Below are 13,494 nucleotides of genomic sequence, written 5' to 3'. Positions count from 1 at the left end.
GTGGAGCAGAAGCAAAGCCCTCACCTGGGATTTTACATGTACGCATCGACTAGCAGATTCCTACAAAGCCATCAGTGCTAACCAAGGGCCAACTGTTGCCAACCAAGCGGAATCCAAAAAGATGAAAATATATGAGGAGCTGACCCGAGAGTTCACCTTCCAGCCCGTTGTTATCGAAACCTTGGGTGGAATAGGGAAAGTTTCCACGACTTTCTTCAAGGACGTCGGTAGACGCATTTCTTCTGTCACTGACGATCGAAGGGAAACCGTCTTCCTGTGGCAAAGACTCGCTATCTGCGTACAACGCGGAAATGCTAGCTGCGTACTTGAATCTCTCCAAGAAACTGATTGATCTCTTTTCATCTACGGGGCTTCTTCCTCTTTCCAACATACACTTAATTTAAATTTTCCTCTCCTATCAACTTTTTCGCTTGTAAATTTGTACCTTGCTACTTTTGTTTTCTGACTGTCTTAATTGATTTTTTTGAAATTTAGAGCCAAAAACAAGGATTTTCGCCCCTAACCCACCACCTACACTTCCGCAAGCACAACGGAATTCAAAAATTTTGTTGATTCAAACGACGAATAATCGAGCAACTAAACAAATATGCATCAGCCAGAAGCATTTAAGCCGAAAAACATTAAAGGGAAAAAACCAAAAATAAAAGGCAAAAGGACAAGAAAAAGAGTTGATTTAAACTCAACAATGAAAACTCAAATGGAACGAGCGCTTAAAATACAGACATGTTCAAAAATATATTTTGTCGGGCATTCTATCAGAACAGACATGCCAACTGATTTTGTTAAACTAGTTGTCAACCAAAAAAGTCTATTTTCCGATTTGATAACGCTCGCGAATCGCAAGCGTAATAAAACTAAACGGTTACCTTTCTGTGTCGTATTCTCTCTTCAGAATCTGTGACTCTTCGTCAAACTCATTCTGAAGTGTCGATATTCTCGAATTCTGGAGATCTGCAACAAGTTATTTAACAATGAGCAATCATTTAATAAATATTGGTACTAAGTGATAGAGATTCTAAAACTGCAGGGAACCTAATAAAAAAACTGACTGACTCGTTTCAGAATTTGTTGCTAAATTGTTCTTTCAATGTGGCAATCCCTAAGCATTTGCTTTATTTCCTTTCTTACCAATCAATCTGTCAACGTGCTGAAGGTGACTTCTCAACGCCATGCTATATTGCTCTTCAGCCTCAGATAAGTCTTGACCCAGACTCTCCAAGACAGCCTTCTTGCGGTCAACAACGCGTTCGAACGTCTGACTGAGAATTTCAATGTCCCTTTTCAGCTCAATACTTTTCGATTGTCTCATAATTTCACGCCATTGAGTGTTCAATTTATGAAGGTTAAATTGAGTGTTCTTTTCTTCTTTAGTCAGCTTAAACTAAACACAACCTCACATACTTGAAAAATTGAAAACGTTGCCCTGCATGAAGCAAAAAATGTTCCGCCCACAGCAATATAATTAAGCTAAAGTAAATCAATGAAAAAATAACTTTTTTTTTAAATTCCCATTTTTTCAAAAATTTTACATTTTCGCCCCAATTTTTTGTCATACTTCAGGTACTGAAAAGAAATCCACACTGTCTTTTTCGACAATGGTTAACTTTATTGCATTTAGTTGGTACTGGAATCACAATGCCAAGCGCTTTGAAATGGCAACACTCAAAGGCTGTCTTTTTAGCGGTACCCGATTAAGAGCAAAAACACTTCATAAAATAACACTTTTTTAGGAAATTGAAAAAACTTCCAGGAAGCAAGTGCAATTCAACTTCACAGTTCACTTTTAACTTAAATATTTTCACATTACACATAAATATACATATTTTTACATAACACATAATTATTCTTCATGAGTGTAATGGTCGGAACACTTACGGGTTACAATAAGACATGAAGTAGTAAAAAGATATTTGCCTTTAAGTACTGCATTGCAAGTTTTTCTTTACTTTTCCGCTCTTCCTCTTCCTGCAGCAGCTTATGCTCCATGTACAAGACTCTCTCCTCTTCTGACATCTTGTCAAGCTTGCTTTTTTTCCCGCCACTTTTCTTCTTGCCTTTCTTTGCCATTCTGAATTCTTGAAACGAGGAAAAAGGCTCACTAGCTCTCAAACTAAAAGTCTTACTTTCATATTTGGGTACATTGACAGCAAAAAGATAACTTGTTCTTTTTGTGGAATGAAGTTAAAAGCATTGTCGTGATAAACTTATCAAATTATTAGAAAAGTTATTTACAATTGAGCACCTCAGTTTCAGTCAGTGCATATCCATAAGAACTTTTTTAAATGTTAATTCAGACGTTTTAGCACATTTAGCGCATTAACTGTGCCAATACCCCAGATTGGCACAGTCGAACCTGCAGATGCACGTCAAAAAGAACATTAAAATCGTTCGCACCGAAATTGTGATGAAAAGGAGGCTCAGAATGTTCTAGATTATTATATTTTCAAAATTTTGATTTGAACTAGAACATTTCTGAGAAAAACGAGTAACGGCCATTTTTGACCGAGAAAAGACTGAAAAACACAACAACCGAATTTCAAGACGATAATCAGTCGAAATATAGAGTAAAACACAGAAGAACAAGATACGTGAATTTCAGACAAGATAAGGTGCTTATCGAAAGATCATATAGACGGAAGGTCCAGTGGGACATTCGGGACTGATCCGAAACCTCCCGTGCACGAAATCAGTGGGATAACGACGTTATCTCCGTGAGAATACGGAATGAGAGGCCCGGTGCCCAGAGACTGTTAGAGACATTAACTGCATATTTTAACTGCTGTAATGCCCTGAACGTGTTTAATTTACTCCAATATTGTTCATTGGCCAAATTTCTGTTTCCAAACTAATTTTGGTCCGGTTATTTGCATTGTTCCAGTGCCGTACGGGGCTACTACGCTCGTTTCATTTTTTTAGGCACTTTCAATAGGAATTGCGGAAAAAGTTTTTCAGAACCTATAAGGCCATTTTGACGAACGCGTTTTTGGCAATTTCTCAAAGACTAGCTAATCGATTGGGATCATTTTGGTACCATAAGTCGATATTTTTGACCATTTTCCCGTACCGCAACCTTTTTTCGGGTCGATAATCTCGTAAAAGAATTTTTTTTAGAATTTGTTGGTTCGGAGGGATCAAATTTTAGGGAAACCTCCGAGCGGCAGAAAATTTTATAAGATCACCTTTTATCCTATTCGGAAAATTGACCGTGTCAACCAATCTGGTGTTGAGTCATTTGCACAGCATTCTGAGGCTTTACCGCGGTAGAATAACCCTTTTTCCTGATTTTTGGGAAACCCTCCGAAGTCAGCTAAGCTCCTTAGCAACCCTCCTTAGTGTAAATTTTCCACGAGCCATCCGAAGAAGTTAAAACAAACCTCCACAGAGTATTTAGCTTGTTTTGACACCTTCTGAGACTAGGAGGAGACCCTTACAAGTGATATTCAAAAAATTTGAAATTGTGAAGGAACCCTCCGAAGTAACCCTCCGGAACGTATTAAGCCTCTTAATAACCCTCCTCATTGAGTTTAGGCGGAACCTCCGAAGTAACTTGGGTGATTAAGGTACCCTCCGAAGTAACCATCCGAGGCAAGCTAAGTGTCTTAACAACCCTCCGGAGTAACCCTCCGGAGTGACTTAAGCCTCTTAACAACCCTCCTTATTGAAAATTTAGGGGACCTTCTGGGGCAATTTGAGCAACTAGAATATCCATTTAGAATCGGAATAAAAGGTCAACTATCAGCGGGCGTGAATATTAAGATCACAGGGGCCCATTTGACCCGGAGATTCGTGATCAACTTTGGATTCTAGATCGGGTCTGTCAGAAGTACCCGAACCAAAATTTTGTTTTTGATTGTGATTTTGGTTGTGTGGTTGCCTTGAACTACTTAATAGGAAAGCTCGGGCAATCCGGGAACACATTAAAGAAGACCTCGGTGAGTGTATTAGGCAGATACTCACTTGAGAAGAAAAGTTGTTCCCTGCTCTCGTACACTTGGGGCGTCCCGGGTGTGGGGGAGCTTTTTCATAGACTTTAGAAAATTTTCGATCAGAGGTTGCCTTGAGCTACATAGTAGGACAGCTCGGGCAATCGCAGGACACCTAGAAGAAGACCTCGGTGAGTGTATTAGGCAAATACACACTCACTTGAGAAGACAGTGTCCTGGGCTTCGTTCTTTTGGAGTGTTCCGATTGAGGGAAGTCTTTTTCTTTAAGACTAAGTTTTATTGATCTATTCCTGAATCATCACTGCCTTTTTTACGAAAAATTGTTTGATTTTGACAAAGCAGTGATTTGATAAGATTGTGGCGGTAAATTGATACTGACGAAAGGTCGCTGTCAACTGTAGGATATTCTTATCTGATTATCAATTGTGTTTTGTGTATTGACTATATCTTGTGAAAATTTTGTGATACTGTTATACTATACAACGGGGTTGAGTTAGCATTATATCAATACTGAGCAGGCCCTGTGTGTAACTTTAGCTGAGTCACTAATATTATCATTGAGAAATCTAAGAGACATTTTGATACTGAAGAAATTGAGTAGACAGCGTTAAGTAAATTAACTTGAACTAAGTCGCGGTACGTGTACATCGCCATTAAATTGTACGAATATTACTATTTATTACAAAATATGCAGCGTAGAGACTCGCTAGGATTGACTACTAAGATTCCTAGGTTGAGCAAGGGAAGCACGCAAAAATTTAGAACTAGGCGTAGCCAATCTTCGTTTAGCAGCTTTTCCAACGTTTTTGCTGACAACGAATCAACTAAAGTTCAAGCTGATCTTTCAGTGAGCGGAATGAAACTAAGAAGCGATAAAAACCTCGATGGCAATCAAGGGCAAAGCGCCGAGGCCGGACCGGCGAGCGAGGCGCTTGTGGACCCCTTTGACGAAGGGGAACGAACGCTTTTCCGTCCCGACTTTGAGCCGAGCGAGGACCTCGAACAGGAGGAAGTCGGGAGGACAGAGGAGGCCTCGGAGCGTTCCGAGATCGACCCGCGAGAGGAAGTGTTGTTCAGGGGAATGTCCAAATCGGAGACCAAGAGTCATAAGTGGAGAAAAGAACTTTTACATCCGGCCACTACCCACTCATCTCTGGCCAAGCAGAGCAAGAACGCGATGATGTCGAGTATAAGCCCGAGTGAAGAACAAACGGGTTCGAAGGCCAAAAAAAGCTGGAAGTCTTTGTACGATGAGCGCATGGCGTCACTACAAACTGAAGGTCTGGCTTCCAGTTATGACCATCCGGAGATAACCCACCCGGATGTGAACTTCACGCCGTGCCCAAGGAACGACATGAGCAGAAAGGCGTTGTCCGCCTCGCCGATTAGGCCCATGTCTGATGGGATGACGACGGGAGCGTCCTCAACGTTCGACAAGTCGATGATGTCGATGGGCAAGCAAAAGGGCGGCGCATCATGAAGTACCAGGCTGCAACCGCAGTTGACCTCATCTTCTCTGGGGCTAACCCCGACATTGGGGGCGGCTGGCGATATAAGTGATATGTTTGCCGGCGTGATGACAGGCCTGGAAGAACTGCGTCGGGACATGACTAAAAGAAAAGATCAAGTCGACGAGAGAGCTCACCAGGATCGAGAGAATTTGCGAGATGAACTTACACACGTGAAGTCGCAGGCGAGAGTCGATCAGGCTCAATTGATTCGTAACACCGATCAATGTCTGGCGGAGAGCTTGGCACAGGCAAACAAGGAGTCAGAGGAAAGAGAGGCTAGGATGACAAGAGAGATCGAGCAATTGTTGAACGGTCATGACAATACCTATGCTCATACGATGACTAGCCTGGAAAAAAGGTTAGATTCCAAATCTGACCTGATAATGCGGAAGCTTGACGAGATCTTACACGGAATTAATCGGGAGGAGCGATCCAACCCAAGGGAGCGCTCACGCCAGGCGAATGATGAAGATGGAGCAGGCAACCATGCCGGGGCCCAGCAAAATTCGAGAGCGAATTACGAATCTAGGAATAGGGAGCGGCCCAGGGCAGCCCCATCGAGGCCAGGTTGGACGAACCCGGTCCCGCCGCAGACGGATGCCACCCCGGAGAGAGGATTGCCCACTGTGCCACAAGTCAGGTCGGTCCCAGATCTGAATACGATCTCAGAGGACACGACGATGTATGCTTCGATGTTTGAGCCTCTGAATAGATCTCTCGAGACATTCATCACCAAGCTCTCGAAGTCAACCGAGAGAGGAGAGAGGTCAAGAAGGACACTGAAAAAGTCGAAATCATAAAAGACGAGTCAGATGGCTGCATTGGTACTCGGATAGAGGTGATGAAGTTGCACTTTGAAGAAGAGAATCTCTCAAAGAAACAGGAATGCAGCGCACTGACAAGCAACCCGGAGGATACCGCCCTGAATTGTGTAATAGCGAAAAAGGCCAATGAGCCAGACAGTGCTCGCAAGATATTTGACTTCCTGCTGAATCGTTTCGGCTCTGGAGTACAAGGGTATCAGGCTATGGTGAAGTTCGAGAAGAGGCGTCAAAAAGATGACGAATCCATAGACAAGTTTTTGGACGACCTTGAATTACTTAGGAGGAGAAGCAACCCCGATGAGAGAATATTCGAGCGGAACTTAGCGATTGCCTCGAAGTTCATGGATGGAGCGAAGAGTAAAAAACAATGCTAGCCACACACTTCACCCTGTCGCTTGACCAGGTGCCCACGCCCGATGATTTGCGTATGAAGTCGTGTGAGCACTTGCTCATAAAACCGAGGGCGCAAAACCGTTACAGCAATTATGGCAACTACAGCGGAACCAACACTGGCGCCAACTCCACTTGGTACAAACCTCGCGACGACATGGATAAGAGGAGGTCCTGTGCGAATTGTGGCTCGATGGACCACCATGTTTCCGCAATATCTGCTTACAAACAGAACATGAAGGCGATAGGCCACTTTCTCGACGACGTTGATGCGACCGACGAGGTTCACGAAGAGCAAGTTAGAGGGCTCATTATGAAGTATGGACCGAGGTGCTTCTTCTGTAATTTGGAGGGACACTTCAAGTCGGACTGCACTCAATTTTGTGATGCAGTGGTGGATGCGAAACATCCCCGCCATGAAGAGGCGCTTTCCGGCGTCAAAGCTACTCGAGCACGTCTGATTAACGAGGCTGAGTCTCGATGAAAAGAGACAACAACGAGAACTTTTACGACTAAGAAGGTGAAGACCAGGCCTGACGAGGTGGTAGCCTCGAGCTTGGAGGCAGAGTCGGCCGGCCCGCTCAAGGTGGATAATGGTTTGGCAGCAAGGACAGCGTTGCAGAATGTCCAACAGGAGCTAGCCACGAAGGAAGGTGAGCAATGGGTAAGGTGGGAGCTGGAGAGCACAGATCTTTGGGAGAAATTTGACATTTCGAGTAAAACAACTAGGGAGGACACATGAAACCAGAAAGCAGGGACTAAAGCTAAATGTCATATCGGGTAGAACTTTCGGCATGACGAAAGAAGGGACGAAGATAATGTCCATTATCTCAGTCGCAGGACACCAGGAGGTCAAGAACTTGAGTGAACCGTCCGAGATTACGCTGGTCCACCTGTACATTTATGCAGACTACCTGAGGGAGAAGGATCCCAAGCAGGACTCCAGGGCAGTGCGAGCGGTGCTCACGTCAGGAGGTCCGATGCGAGTGATCAGGTAGGCAGGATATACATTGGCCTAGAAGAGCTGAAGGTGCGACGAATTGGACACAATGCCATGCTTGAACAGGATGCGGTCCACATAGGTTGCGAAGCCGATCTGGCAGCACATGTGCTAGATGTGCAGGGCAGACAACTTTCAGTGAAAGGACTGTTAGAGACAAGTGCAGTGGTCAGTGTCATGCCAGTCAACACCTACACTGATATGGGCTTTGAAAGGTCGGATCTGATACCCACAAACATCAGACTGGTAGCTGCCAATCAGGGAGCAATCTATGTGACAGGACGGACCCCGATCATATCAGTGCAGCTTGGAGGAAGACATCTTTGGATGAGCTTCCTGGTGGTAGAAAATTTGGACGAATCCGGTCAATTCATCCCGGGAAAGGACTTCGTACGCAGCTTTGATGTCACGATCGACCTCAACGACGGGTTGATCAGGATTAAAAACCCTGAGAGGAAGTATGAAAAGAAACCTCTTAACAAGATCCCTCAGTGAGAATGACCCCTCATAAGTCGAGAGCGTGCAGGAAGGAAATCGAGATGTTAATGGAGTACGACATGATCGAACCGTCGAAGTCTCCGTGGGCTTGTGGCGTGGTCATGGCTTAAAAGAAAGGGAGCAACTCAGGTTTTGTTGTGATTTCCGTTATCTGAACGCAGTGACGATAAAGGACGCATACCCGATTCCCCTCATCGATGAGAGCCTTTCCAAGCTGGGGGACGCGACGTTCTTCACGACGTTAGATTTGGGCTCGGTGTTCTGGCAAGTGCCACTCAAAAAACAAGATCGGGAGAAAACGGGCTTGGCGTGCGAGCTGGGATTGTTCCAGTGGAAGAGTATGCCATTCGAATTGTGCAAAGCGACGGCCACATTCCAACGACTGATAGAGAGGTTGGATGAGGTGTTTACTTGCATGAAGCAGTGGGTCTGAAGTGTAAACCCTCAAAGTGTGAGATCCTCAGAGACTCCATAAAATATCTGGGCCGCCTGGTGGATAAGCATGGAGTGAGGCCAGATCCCGAAGCGGTCGAAGCGATTTGACCTGGAAGGCACCCAAAACAGATACACAGCTGATGAGCTTTTTTGGGTTTGCTAATTATTTTCGAGAATTCATCAAGGGATACGTCAACAAAATATACCCCATGCAGCAGTTGATGAGAAATAAGGGCAAAAAATTCACTTGGACTGATGAGGCACAAGTTTCATTTGAAAACATTACACGTGAACTTTGCGAGGCACCGGTCCTCGGCATGCCAACAGAGAAGGGGATGTTCGTGTTAGACACGGATGCCTCAGTAGTTGCGATATCAGGCATACTTCACCAGGAGCAAGAGTGGAACGGGAGAACGGTTCTCCGTCCGATAGCCTACGGAAGTAAGGTCCTGAGCGATACTGAGATGAAGTACGGCGCATCTAAAGCGGAAATAAATGTTCGCGGTGATCACTTTCGTGGAATAAAACAGGGCCTACTTGGGGAGTGCTCCCTTGAAGTTGCGTGTGAATAATCGTGCCCTAGACTGGCTGAAAACCTATTCGATGGACCAAAGTTTTATTGGTCGATGGATCGAGCGCCTGGATGGATACCACATGATCATAGAGCACCGTACCCGTAAAAAGCACCGGAATGCTGATAGCCTCAGTAAGAAGACAAAATTCTATGAGCGCTTAGAAGAGAAGCAGGCCAGTCAGGCAGAGATCAAAGACGGATTTTCAATTCTAGACAAGGAGACCTACGACAAACTACCACTCACTAGGATACCACAAATACCAGGACACCCTGAACTTCCAATGGAAACGGTCGCTGAGATGAAGGTTTTAGCCAGTGGTGAACCTGTTCCGCTGGATCTGCTATCCGATCCAATCTGGTACAGTAGGAGCTTATCAGGTTGGGTATAAACAGCATAGCTCTCTTAAATAGGACGGTGAACGTGGCGCCGGACGTCATGGGAAAGCTCCGTGACTTGCTAGATAGGGAGATCGATAGGCATGATCGTGAATGGATGGAAACTATGCAGCGATTGACCGTCACTGAGAAAACTGAGAAGAGGCCAGTGATCATTCGCGGTCGCGATGTGGAACGGGATTGCCGGTCGATAGTGAACCAGCTGGTGACCTCAATGCCGAAGGATGACTTGTTGAGGACTTCGTTCACAGAACGTGGGAAATCGACACCGGTCCAAGTCACTGAAGAAGTCAGGGTCAAGTCGAAATCCAGCTTCACGAGAAAAGTACATTTCACGGATGCAAAAGAAGAGTACGAGCCGAGCTCAGATTGTTCTTCCGGGGATGAGACAATGTCCGGGGAGTCAGGCACCTTCGGGCCCGTACAGGACGATTTTTCCGGGGAGAGGTTGATGAGACAACCAGGGGATAGAATGTTGTCCGGGGAGTCGGATTCAAAGTGACCAAGGGACAGAGTTTTGTCCGGGGAGTCGAGAAACATCATAGCCAGATTGGAACATGATGGTGTGGAATCATTCGGCTCAAGTGATGACTCGAGGCCTCAGTCCTGGGACAACACAACTTAGACTACTTCCAATTCTGATGTATCGGAGATTGCGATTCATTCCTTGTTGGTAGACTGGAAACAGCGCGGGATGGACCGAGAAACGCATCAGGATCCGGAGACAGGTACACCTCCGATGAGGAGGGCACTGTGCTGGATAATGCCGCCGATGAGCTCGAGCTGATAGCAGTCTCAAAACGCCCAACCAGATTACTGCCACATGGTACGGTCGTCCGTACCAATCTGGAGCCATCTGTACAGGAAGCAACGCCTTTGAAGAAGATATGGTGCGTCAGGTTGATGGACGATGCTCATGCTCCGGAGATAATGAGCGGGCAATTAAACGTGGTCAAGACGTATCTGAAAGCCAGATACCGGCTGTCGGACCTCCCAAGGGCTCAACGAAATGACAGAATGACGAGCAATCTGAAAAAATGGGTCGAGAACGGTGCAACTGACAAAGGAGATTTGGAGGAAGACACCTATAAGATTTTGAAGCATTTTTACATGAAGAGAAAAAATCAGTTGTACGTGAACAAAGACGGGATCGTAGCCTATAAACGCAAGGAAGAGGACAAGGTGCTTTACAAAAATAACTCAATAGTGTTACCACAGTTATACCAGACTTTCAGACTTGAATTGCTCTTTCGTTCACATGATCAGATGGGCCATCAAGGCGTGGACAAAGTGTACAACAGGATACAGAAACGATTCGAATGGCCTGGCTTGAAGAAGGCGTGTGAAAAGTGGATCTCTGTATGCTTGTCGTGTCAACAGGCGAAAGACCCCAGGAAACTAAGATTCCCTCTGCAGTCAAAAGAATCATCGGGATTCAATGGAGTAGTGCAGATTGATCACCAGAAGATATCCATGACAGCCACGGGCTACAATCAGGTGCTGGTAATGATTGATCATTTTACGAAATATGCAGAGGCAGCACCCTGCTTGACAGCATCAGCGGAAGAAACATGCGATCACTTGATAAATGTGTGGATAGCGATGCACGGCTGCCCCATCACATTCCAATCGGACAATGGCAAAGCATTCGTGGGTATTGAAAAGGTCGCAGGTAGCACAGGCCCACTCGACCACTTATCACCCGCAAACGAATGGCCTAGTCGAGAGGCAAAATCGCACGCTGGTATCCATGTTGAGACTCTATTGCTCACGCTACATGGATGACTGGGATAGACACTTGCCGCAAGTGATGGGTGCTTTCAACAGCACAGAAATTTGACGGGAAGAGAACAGCACCGCAAACGTACGTGCGTGAGTTTATTAGAAGACAGCAGGACCTCAATGACTTATGCAGGAGGAACACGCAACAGGCGCAAATTAGACAAAAAGGAGGTTTGATAAAAGGACTGCCGATGCAAAAGCCTACTCAGTTGGCGATTACGTCTGGGTATTCCAGGAAGTAGTTCCAACAAAAGGAACCAAAAAATTATTTAAAAGGTGGCGCGGCCCATTTCAAATAACAGAAGTGCTTCAAGGAGGTCGGTTTTGTCGACTGAGCACAGGAAGAGCAGCTCATTACGAAAACATCAAAATGCCCAATGCCTCATGACTTGATAGTGGATCCTGCTTGTGAGGTGAATGAAAGGGGTACTCGCGATAAAAACGACGGGAATGAGGTGGTGGATGACTGCGATCTACCACTGGACCTGGAGTTGACCGAGCGAGTAGAGGTCAAGAACTTGAGTGAACCGTCCGAGATTACGCTGGTCCACCTGGACATTTATGCAGACTACCTGAGGGAGAAGGATCCCAAGCAGGACTCCAGGGCAGTGCGAGCGGTGCTCACGTCAGGAGGTCCGATGCGAGTGATCAGGTAGGCAGGATATACATTGGCCTAGAAGAGCTGAAGGTGCGACGAATTGGACACAATGCCATGCTTGAACAGGATGCGGTCCACATAGGTTGCGAAGCCGATCTGGCAGCACATGTGCTAGATGTGCAGGGCAGACAACTTTCAGTGAAAGGACTGTTAGAGACAAGTGCAGTGGTCAGTGTCATGCCAGTCAACACCTACACTGATATGGGCTTTGAAAGGTCGGATCTGATACCCACAAACATCAGACTGGTAGCTGCCAATCAGGGAGCAATCTATGTGACAGGACGGACCCCGATCATATCAGTGCAGCTTGGAGGAAGACATCTTTGGATGAGCTTCCTGGTGGTAGAAAATTTGGACGAATCCGGTCAATTCATCCCGGGAAAGGACTTCGTACGCAGCTTTGATGTCACGATCGACCTCAACGACGGGTTGATCAGGATTAAAAACCCTGAGAGGAAGTATGAAAAGAAACCTCTTAACAAGATCCCTCAGTGAGAATGACCCCTCATAAGTCGAGAGCGTGCAGGAAGGAAATCGAGATGTTAATGGAGTACGACATGATCGAACCGTCGAAGTCTCCGTGGGCTTGTGGCGTGGTCATGGCTTAAAAGAAAGGGAGCAACTCAGGTTTTGTTGTGATTTCCGTTATCTGAACGCAGTGACGATAAAGGACGCATACCCGATTCCCCTCATCGATGAGAGCCTTTCCAAGCTGGGGGACGCGACGTTCTTCACGACGTTAGATTTGGGCTCGGTGTTCTGGCAAGTGCCACTCAAAAAACAAGATCGGGAGAAAACGGGCTTGGCGTGCGAGCTGGGATTGTTCCAGTGGAAGAGTATGCCATTCGAATTGTGCAAAGCGACGGCCACATTCCAACGACTGATAGAGAGGTTGGATGAGGTGTTTACTTGCATGAAGCAGTGGGTCTGAAGTGTAAACCCTCAAAGTGTGAGATCCTCAGAGACTCCATAAAATATCTGGGCCGCCTGGTGGATAAGCATGGAGTGAGGCCAGATCCCGAAGCGGTCGAAGCGATTTGACCTGGAAGGCACCCAAAACAGATACACAGCTGATGAGCTTTTTTGGGTTTGCTAATTATTTTCGAGAATTCATCAAGGGATACGTCAACAAAATATACCCCATGCAGCAGTTGATGAGAAATAAGGGCAAAAAATTCACTTGGACTGATGAGGCACAAGTTTCATTTGAAAACATTACACGTGAACTTTGCGAGGCACCGGTCCTCGGCATGCCAACAGAGAAGGGGATGTTCGTGTTAGACACGGATGCCTCAGTAGTTGCGATATCAGGCATACTTCACCAGGAGCAAGAGTGGAACGGGAGAACGGTTCTCCGTCCGATAGCCTACGGAAGTAAGGTCCTGAGCAATACTGAGATGAAGAACGGCGCATCTAAAGCGGAAATAAATGTTCGCGGTGATCACTTTCGTGGAATAAAAC

The 13,494-nt window shown here is 45.8% G+C and overlaps 1 protein-coding gene across 3 annotated transcripts in view; it reads right to left on the bottom strand.

The window, feature by feature from the left end:
* LOC134845429 (dynein regulatory complex subunit 2-like) overlaps positions 1-13,494 on the bottom strand; it is a 442,061-nt gene that overhangs the window by 57,413 nt on the left and 371,154 nt on the right. For 2 of the 3 annotated variants that reach the window (XM_063862333.1, XM_063862325.1), the window contains exons 2-4: positions 1,936-2,098; positions 1,150-1,402; positions 888-972 (exon numbers count right to left, since the gene is read on the bottom strand). In XM_063862333.1, the coding sequence (XP_063718403.1) occupies positions 888-972; positions 1,150-1,402; positions 1,936-2,088 (491 nt within the window). In that variant the 5' untranslated portion in view covers positions 2,089-2,098. The remainder of the gene's footprint in view (positions 1-887; positions 973-1,149; positions 1,403-1,935; positions 2,099-13,494) is intronic. The other variant, XM_063862321.1, reaches the window with a different exon arrangement.

Source organism: Symsagittifera roscoffensis, chromosome 1 (assembly GCF_963678635.1).
Source record: "Symsagittifera roscoffensis chromosome 1, txSymRosc1.1, whole genome shotgun sequence".
Classification (NCBI taxonomy): domain Eukaryota; kingdom Metazoa; phylum Xenacoelomorpha; order Acoela; family Convolutidae; genus Symsagittifera; species Symsagittifera roscoffensis.
The sequence above is the reverse complement of the archived record's forward strand: the minus strand, read 5'-3'. Positions and strand labels throughout refer to the sequence as shown.